At 45.9% G+C, this 9,571-nt stretch overlaps 1 protein-coding gene and 1 non-coding gene across 2 annotated transcripts; both read right to left on the minus strand.

Annotated features, from left to right (window-relative positions):
• Window positions 1–1,579: 1,579 nt before the first annotated feature.
• LOC136650668 (small Cajal body-specific RNA 2) lies at window positions 1,580–1,957 on the minus strand. Its single transcript, XR_010794481.1, has one exon. It is a non-coding gene; the product is annotated as a small Cajal body-specific RNA 2 (non-coding RNA).
• Window positions 1,958–6,035: 4,078 nt separating this feature from the next.
• TMEM167B (transmembrane protein 167B) lies at window positions 6,036–9,186 on the minus strand. The gene is made up of 3 exons (XM_066625726.1): window positions 9,076–9,186; window positions 8,723–8,854; window positions 6,036–6,202 (listed from the first exon to the last, which is right to left on the minus strand). The coding sequence occupies exons 1-3, from the start codon at window positions 9,083–9,085 to the stop codon at window positions 6,120–6,122; spliced, it is 225 nt and encodes a 74-aa protein (XP_066481823.1). The 5' UTR covers window positions 9,086–9,186; the 3' UTR covers window positions 6,036–6,119.
• Window positions 9,187–9,571: the final 385 nt, after the last annotated feature.

Raw genomic sequence — 9,571 nt, forward strand, 5'->3', positions numbered from 1 at the left:
CGCCCTGCTTCCCACGCTTTCTACTCCAGAAACACTCCTTCCCCACTAATCCCAGACATTTGGATGCTGGATACCGTTCTGCTCTGGCTGGAAATGGGCACCACACATAACACAGGCCTACAAAACTGAGGGTCAGAAAAGTTTTCCCCAAACTTTATGATGGTTTGATATGAATTTGGGGTGCTGATTCAAAAAAATGGCATCTGTTTTGCCCTATCACATCTAGTTTTGGAGATATAGTATAGCCTCATGAGTGAATGGTTCAGGCAGCTTCCTCATGAGGAAGCCATGGTGTAGGCTTCCTCATGAGGAAGCTGCTTGAACCATTCACTAGAGAGGCTATGCCGTGTCTCCAAAACTAGACATGATAGGGCAAAATGGATGTCATTTTTTGAATCACCACCCCAAATATACCCAGGAATTGGTGGAACGTTTAAGGAAGCAAAATGTGTGTTGGCCTGTGTAATCAGGGGCACAGTAGTTATTACCAGCTCGACTTGGCCAGGGAAAGAAATTCAAGAACCGGACTTGAGCACAAATTAAGCCATGGGTGCATTCAGGTCCAAGAGAGGAGCAGCCACCCAAAGAAAGGCCAAGGCAACAAAATTTTCACCATTTAGTCTCAACACTACCAAAATAGAGTAGGCAGACAGGCATTTGACTTTCTTCCCTTGATTTCATTCACACACACAGAATGATGTTTGTGGCAGGGAGGAGTTTTACTCCCCAACTGGTTCCTTCCAGTTTGAACATTTTGTGCTTTTACTGCCACCCAGAGGCCAATGGAATGATTGCCGCATCAGGGCATGGCGGTACCAGCAGAACAGTATCTCAACACTGCACCAAGTCCCTGACTCCGGGCCCAATCCTGTCCAAGTTTCCAGCACCAGTGCTGTTGTGTCAATGAGCGTGTGCTGCATTTTGCAGTAGAGGGGCAGTCACAGAGGCCCCCCTCAAGATAAGGGAATGTTTGTTTCTTTATGTTGGGAAAAGGTCACCAGATTTCCTCTTTTTCCAGGACATGTCCTTGTTTTTAGCCTTATGTTCTGGAAAAGAACTTAAATGCCCTCCTTTTCCCTGTGAGCAGGCCCTGCAGGCAGCGCATAACCTTCTTGTAATTAATAAATATGTATTAAACTATATTATAAATTTATGTAATACAGTGTTTAAATTAACCACATCAAATCAATATACAAGTGTTTTTAGCTTTTATTTTATCATATCCTACATTTTTCTTGGATGTCCTGCATTTTGGGATGCTTTGTCCTCTTTTGCAGTTAAGACATTGGGTCACCCTGCCTTGGGGCTGATCAGCACTGGACACTTGGATAGGATTGGGCCCGTAAGTTAGATATAAGATGGCTCCCTAGAAGAAATAGCAGACAGGCACTTTAAAACCTGGTGCTTTTTGTTGGATTGATAAAAGGGGGTTCACAGGAAAGAGCTTCTCAAGAAGCACATTCCAAAACTGCTGGCCAAGGGAAACTGGGACCAAGCAAACCCTGGAAAGCACATCCAAGGGAAAAGGGGGGAGGAAGGTTAGGAGGAAGAGAGGCGGGTGGCAACTGCTACATCTGAGCCGGATCAGAATCGCCTCGATACACATTGGCCAAGGAAAGAAGCATTGCTGCCCGGCTCCTTTAGCCTCGTCTATCTGATCAACTCATCATTTCCGGCTTAGGGCCACCAGCTTCGCCTCGCTGTACAGCGCCCGAGGGCTTCACAGGAGGGGGGTTCTTCTCATTTCGGGGTGGGGGAAAGGCGGCCGCTTCCCAGCCCGATCAAATAAGATCAATGTGTAAGAGAATTCAAAGCAGCGCAGGGCCAGCCACTCACTCACGCACTCTCCCAGTCATTGATTCATTCATTCTCCCACTCCTTGCAAGCAACCATCCCACCCATGCACTGCAAACACCACACCACGTACACTGCCCTGGCTACTAAAACAAATGGCCACTGCTCCCTCCCTTTTAACTACTTTTCCCCCATTGCCCTATGGGAAGCACCCAGCTCTTTGTCGGCCACTCCTCTTCCTCTTCCTTATAGATGTAAAAAAGAGGCAGATGCACCAGAGCTGCGAAACGCATTCGAACGCGCACCGGGAACTATAAAAGAGAAACAGGTTCTCCAATGATAGCTCTTTAGGGCAGAAGAGGCTCCACCACCACTCCCATCACCCCCATTAGTTTCTATGGAAAATCTGCTCTTCTCACATCTTGTTCAGCGGAGATTTTTTAAAAAGCAAGAAAGACAAATGGGGAGCAACCAGCCAAAGTGAACTTTATGTTGGAGCCACTGGTTACAAATGGGGCAGGACTTCAGCCTTAGGCAAGCTTTAAGTGGGGTGCTGCCAAAGGCAACAAGTATGGCTCCAATCCTACCCACACTTTCCTGGGAGTAAGCTCCATTGACTATAATGGGAATTACTTCTGAGTAGACAGGCATAGGATTGGGCTCCTCATCTCCAATGGACATGCATTGGAAAAGGCTGAGAAATTGGCCTGTTACTACCCACAGTAAGAGCTGTTGTTCTAAAGTTAAGGGCGCATGTAGAGAACCTTTCTCCTGTGAGGAACAACCCCCCCCTCTTTTTTCAAATGTGCCATGTCTCTTAGTTACTATGCCTCCCAAGAAGTTGCTAATCTATTTAAAACAAATTATCCAAACATGCCAAAGGCTCCAATTTTATACACACTTACCCAGGAGGAAAACTATCATTGTTAAAAGCATATTAACTACTAGCCTGTTAAAAGTATGGATCTGTAACATTTCCCTGAATGCAGTCACATACCATGGTAGTAGTCTAATGCAGTGGTTCTCACAGATTTAGCACCAGGACCCACTTTTTAGAATGAGAATCTGTCAGGACCCACTGAAAGTGATGTCATGACCAGAAGTGACATCATCAAGCAAGAACATTTTTAACATTCTAGGCTGCAATCCTACCCACACTTATCCAAGAGTAAGTCCCATTTACTTTGCTTGTTAAAAGAATATACATAGTAGCTTGTTAAAAGTACAGGTCTGTAACATTTCCCCAAATGCAGTCATCCCATGGGAGCATCAAGTCTCATAGATTAAAAATTAAAATATTGAACTGAATGGAGACCCACCAAAAATTGGCTCGTGACTCACCTAGTGGGTTCTGACCCAGTTTGAGACACACTGGTCTTATAAAATACACATTGAAATGAATGGGGTCCCACCTGAAACTGGCTCAAAACCCACCTAGTAGGTACCAACTTGGTTTGAGAAACACTGCTCTAGTCTAACCTTTAGAGCCATCCATCCCATGAGTACAAACCCTCCCCCCTTTTATGCTGTGAGTGTGGAAGTTAGTGCCTGTATTCCAGCAAATGGTTTACAAGGTCCATCAATTTGTAATCCAGTTCTGTAGTTACTATCACAAAGAGAGTCTGGTCCAACAAGAAGCTGACGGAACATACCAAGATCCAGGTCTACAGAGCTTGCGTCCTGAGTACACTTCTGTACTGCAGCGAGTCATGGACTCTTTGCTCACAACAGGAGAGGAAACTGAACGCTTTCCACATGCGCTGCCTCCGACGCATTCTCGGCATCACCTGGCAGGACAAAGTTGCAAACAACACAGTCCTGGAACCCCTAGCACGTATGCACTGCTGAGACAGAGACGCCTGCGTTGGCTCGGTCATGTCGTGAGAATGGACGATGGCCGGATCCCAAAGGATCTCCTCTATGGAGAACTTGTGCAAGGAAAGCGCCCTACAGGTAGACCACAGCTGCGATGCAAGGACATCTGCAAGAGCGATCTGAAGGCCTTAGGAGTGGACCTCAACAGGTGGGAAACCCTGGCCTCTGAGCGGCCCGTTTGGAGGCAGGCTGTGCAGCATGGTCTTTCCCAGTTTGAAGAGACACTTGGCCAACAGTCTGAGGCAAAGAGGCAAAGAAGGAAGGCCCATAGCCAGGGAGACAGGCCAGGGACAGACTGCACTTGCTCCCAGCGTGGAAGGGATTGTCACTCCCGAATTGGCCTTTTCAGCCACACTAGACGCTGTGCCAGAACCACCTTTCAGAGCGCGATACCATAGTCTTTCGAGACTGAAGGTTGACAACCGCATTAGTTACTATCCTGCAGGCCAGCTGAGTTGCTGCTGAGAGTAGCTGGAGACACTACAGCAGGGGTAGCAAACATTTTTACAGCATGTGCCTGAATTAACAATAATCTTCTAAAAATGATCTTGCATGCCCATGGAAATTTTAAGCATGTCATGTTGGCAACCTTCAGTCTCGAAAGACTATGGTATCGCGCTCTGAATGTTGGTTCTGGAACAGCGTCTAGTGTAGCTGAAAAGGCCGATTCGGGAGTGACAATCCCTTCCACAGTGGGAGCAAGTGCAGTCTGTCCCTGGTCTGTATATAAACATTCTTATTAGGGTGGGGCTTAAAGACTCAAGGGACATCACACTGGGCAAGTGTATCATAGATTTGCCACTCACACACTAAAGTATTGGTGCCTGCTCCTGCAATCTGAAATAATGGCTAACTTCTGTATTCCCAATCTTCACCACACATAAAACCATGAAAATAACTGGACTATAGTGCAAGCCACCTGCCTGTCTGCTTAAAATATGGAGATATGTACTTTTTTTTTTTTTAAAAAAAAGAATATTTTTACACACAACTCCTAAGTTTGAAAAAAGATGAAGTCTGTTTCACTCTTATTTCTTCAAATCCCAACCAGCAAGAATTACACTCATGAAAAAAAGGAAATAGATAAAATGCTGCAATGGCTATAAGATATGGGGAAGAAAAATAAGGCAGATTTATTCAAACATCTATTGCTGGAATATCCAAGGGTCAAGTTAGGACTCCAGTATGCTTCTTGCTGATTTATAAATATGTGAAAAGTGACAGTTCCTAACTGTGACAAAGTATACAAAATTGAAAAAGAAACTGACTTTCCTTTTCAGATTTAACAGGTATCATACAAATAATGGATTTAAAAAAAATAGGCCCCAATCCTGAAATCAGTTGTGAACTTCAGATCTTTGCAAATGTTTTCAACATTATAAACTTACATAGTTTAAATTAAAACATGCTCTTTTACTGTTCCAACTGTAAGAGATTATTTCCTATGGTTTAAACATAGGGGGTGAGGGAGGGAAAGAACAATTTAAAGTCAGGAGATAAAGGGGAATATATCTGAGAAGTGTATCTTTAAAAATACAGAAAGGAAACATGAGTCTTTACCTTTAAAGTCTGTACATTTTTCAAAATATACAAGTTATGAACTTTAAATGCAATTTAAACATTTTAACATCTATTAACTTATGTAACAGCATATGTCCCCACTGGTTTCTCCCACAAATTAACATCCAAAAATTGTAGTTATATTTTAATTGTTGGCAATTCTAATTTATTGGCTATGCTTCACAGAATGTGCGGCTTTTCAGCTACTTTAACCCATTTGTAAAAGGTGGTAAGAGTCACTACAAGGGAGATGTGAATATCACAAAACAGCATTCAGTTTTTATTTGTGATCCAGATCCTTTTTTCTTCAAGGATAAGCAGCCACATGAGCACTACTCTGAACTCTGCAAAGAAGATTTTACTGCTATCTGGTCTACCATGTCCAGCCACTAATTTTCAACCTAAGTTTTAACTCCCAACCTTAAAAGTGCATCAAAGAGAACAGTAAATGAAAACAAATCTACACCCCTCCTTTACTGTTCGTAATTACCTTTGTGGGACTTAAAGCAATTCCCTTTAGTACATCAGGAATGCCAACCCTGCCAAGACTGAAAAAGTCTTACCCATTTCTACTTGCCACAAAGTATCTTATTTCTATTAGCAACACAAGCTTGTGATGTTTTCCTTGTGCAGATTTTAATATTGATTTTAATAATCTGCACATAAAACAATAGTTGTTGATTACATTCAAAATCTACTAGAAGCACAGAGGATGGTTGTTGTTACAAAAGCCACTCCCTTGGTCTCAAACAAGACTTGATCATAGAGTAATTTCTTCTTGACATCTGTGCAGGGTGCTGTGTCAATTCCTTGAAGAAATATTGTCCACTGAAGCAAGAGATGTGCCTTCTTTAGCATCTTCAAATACTGTCCATCTGAAGCACTGGAATTCACTTTATGAAGAGGACATAAAAAGCCATGACAACGCAAGATATTGCCACTGCTGCATGAAGTCTGGTACCAATCACTGCAGCTGGAAGACCGAAAGACATTTACCAGTTAGTACACATGATTTAGTCAGTGCACATATTCCTTGTCACTATTTGTGTAAGAATAAGGCAAATCACTAGATGTTTTATTGCTACTGCTTGGGATCAACCAGAGCTATCAGGGACCCCAGCTGTGATGGCAGCAATGTCTGCAGTTGGGAAGGGGTGTAATGGACAGGCATCTAGCTTAGACTGAAAGAGATGGATGGCATGGAGATGGATGGCACCATAACTGCTTTGACAGCTGCACTGACATCTCAGCTTCCTTCTACAACTGAACTCTTGTGAAAGCAATTTGGGCTCTTCTGCACGTGTGGGATGCCACACCCAATTTGAGCCAGCAGGGCAAAATTGCAGAGGAACACAGCTTGGTTCCTCTGGGGCAAAGGCTGAGGTTGCCAAGGAGAAACAGATGAGAGTAAACCCCCTTCCCTTGTCTGAGGGATCACTAAGCAGGCAAGGTAAGAACCCAAAACACAACAGCTTAGATACATTAAAACAGGGTGTCAATTTATTAGAGGACCAGATTCTTTACCAAGTGGCTGTCCAGAGACCATGCCTCTAAATGTTCACTGAAAAATATAATGTCTGCATTCAACATAAAACTGTCAGTTCTACCTCATAATTGGACAATAACTTCAGAAAAATAGAAATGGTTACAGCACAATTAGCTATTTGTTCTTAAACTTTCAGAGTATGTCTAAGATTGCAGCCTTATTTTTCCTACCAATTATTTTATTGGGGTTGCAATCCTGTCCATACTTTCCTGGGAGTAAGACTTGGGGAACTTATTCCGAGTAGAAATGCATAGGATTGGGCTGTAAGAGTAACTGCAGCTGTAACAACCTTTTTGCTCCACTTAACACTGGTAATCCACTTATCATTGGCAGCCCTCAAACAGTGCATGAAAGCACTTCATTTCCAACCTATCCAAACAGGGCAGTACTATAATTCTTGTCATGACAGATTCAGAATCCAAAGGACAAAGCAGGGCCTTATTTACACAATCATTTATTCTACAATGACCATCCCTTAGCTCACTCTAGCCCCTGATTTATCTTTCATTCAAGGAGTCAGAGGCTACCAGGAAATGAGAGTAAATAAGCTTCCAGTTTTTCATGGGTGTGCCTCAATTTACTTTTTCTGATAGGAAAAATGAAAGTGACTGCAGCATGATCAATATTAGGCAGAGTGTATACAGAGTTCAGAAGTCACTGTAAGATCAGTGGCTTGAGAAAGAACTAAGAGCCCAATTGCACCCACACCCATTGATTTCAAGGGCTTTATGGCATGCCTAAGGTTGCATAGAAACAATAAGGCAGGGCTGAAAGGACACACTCTTTTTGTATCTTTTCACATAGAAGCAAAGGCTGGCAGATGAGGTAGAATCAACCTACAAACACTGAAATGACTGATAAGGTAAACCAATGTTCCTCATCCTTGGGGTAGGGATCCCAAAGGGGTCAGGAAGGCTCAGCTGCAGCAATTTAAGGAGATTGAAAAAGGCTGAAAATCGCTGGACAACAGTACCACCAGGTAAAGGAGGAGGCATCTGGTGTACCCCTTCAGGTACCAGGAGATTATGTTCCAGTGCTGCTCAAGTTCCTAGCAACTGTGTTAAAATAGCTTTCACTAGAGCCAGGTTTCATGGTAACTTTTTTCTGCTCTCTCTAATATGAATATTTGGCTACAGTGAACAGACCTGAGTTGGGTGGCAACAGTTCTTGTAAGGGAGCAGGACTGCTAGTGGAGTCCCCAATCCCATACTTTATATATTGGGGTCAAGGCATGAAAAAAGCTGAAGACCATTGATGTAGACAAACCAAAGCCACGATGGGAACACATAGCACAGTGTCCTCCGTACCACTTAACATGGTCCACCTATCTGAAGTACCACTGAAAGAAACCGGCAAGGACATCACTACCAGTTACTTCTGGGTGGAGAGGCCAGATGTGACACATTCAACACCAGCCAGAGGCTCAGGATGGGTGGGAGGGCTTTTCTGAGCACAGCTAAGAACGCTTGGGAGCTCTTCCCGCTGAGCCTCACCTCACACTGTTGCTTGTTGTGCTGTGTTCCTGGTCTTGCTGCTGGGGGGCAGGGGTACTGCAAGTACCACTGGTGGCACTAAGCCAGCTCTCAAGGCCCATTTCGTACACTATGAGCATCCAGAGGGAAGACACTTTCCTGGTGTGGTCGTGTGGTTGGAAGCAGCTTCCAGCTACTCACCTCCTTCCAGCAGGCAGCCAAAGTCCTTCTCTCGTGGCCCCTGGTCAAGGCTGGTCAGCCCTTGCCTTGCTCTGCCCACATCAATGGTGTAGCTGGAGGAGGGGGTGGAGCAGCCAGACTTTACGGGGGGGGGGCAAAAAGAGCCCGCCAGGAACAGCTCCAAAGGGAGGAGCCGCTCGCCCACAACGCTGAGGCTCCCCGCCAGACTGGCTGCTCCGCCCCCCTCCAGCTACGCCACCGCCCCGCCCCGCCAGGGCACCTGGCTCAGCCTTACCTTTGTAGAAGACCCCCCAGATCCCCCTCTTCTCGGAGAGCAGCCAGACCTTCAGCCGAGGCACCTTTCGGAAGTAGGCGCAGGTGCACACGAAGAGCAGCCCGAAGACCAGCAGCCCGTCCAGCGAATACACTGAAAGAAAGGGGGGGAGTCACTACCACCTGCGCGCGCACAACCACCCCCTAAGCGGGGGGGGGGAAAGCGCCTCGCACAGCCCCGGCTCTCCTCCGAGGGCCCCGCCCGGGTGGGGGAGCGCTGTGAAGAACAGCCAGCGCGAGAGCCCGCCCCCTCCCCCCACAACCGCCCAGCCTGAGGCAGCACAGCCGCCTCTCACCTCCCCCACCCCCTCTCACCGTTAGCCATGACGGCAGCCCGCAAGGCCCACTTCAGGGCCCCGTCACCACATCTCTCTCCAAATGAACGAACGGCCAGCGCGGCAGCGGAACCGCCAGACAGCGCCAGCGGAGCCCCGATGCTGAGGCGCGCTCTATGGTTGCCAGTTCCTAGAAGGGCGGGCTTCTCTATTTCAGACAGTAGCAGCCGAGTGCCGAGCGATTCATTGGCTCTGGCTGAGGCATACCGGAATAGAAGGATGCTGATGTCTGGGCTGGCTTGTCTGGTTACTTACAGCCACTGCATGTCTACTCAGGAGTATGTCCCATTAGAGTCAATGGGGCTTACTTCCAGGAAAGTGTGGATAGGGCTGCAGCCTGAGAGCCCAATCCTAGGCATGTCTACTCAGAAGTAAGTCCCATTACAGTCAATGGGTCTTACTCCCAGGTAAGTGTGGATAGGGCTGCAGCCTGAGAGCCCAATCCTCTGCGTGTCTACTCAGAAGTAAGTCCCATT

The sequence above is a fragment of the Tiliqua scincoides genome, chromosome 4 (genome assembly GCF_035046505.1).
Source record: "Tiliqua scincoides isolate rTilSci1 chromosome 4, rTilSci1.hap2, whole genome shotgun sequence".
Classification (NCBI taxonomy): Eukaryota; Metazoa; Chordata; class Lepidosauria; order Squamata; family Scincidae; genus Tiliqua; species Tiliqua scincoides.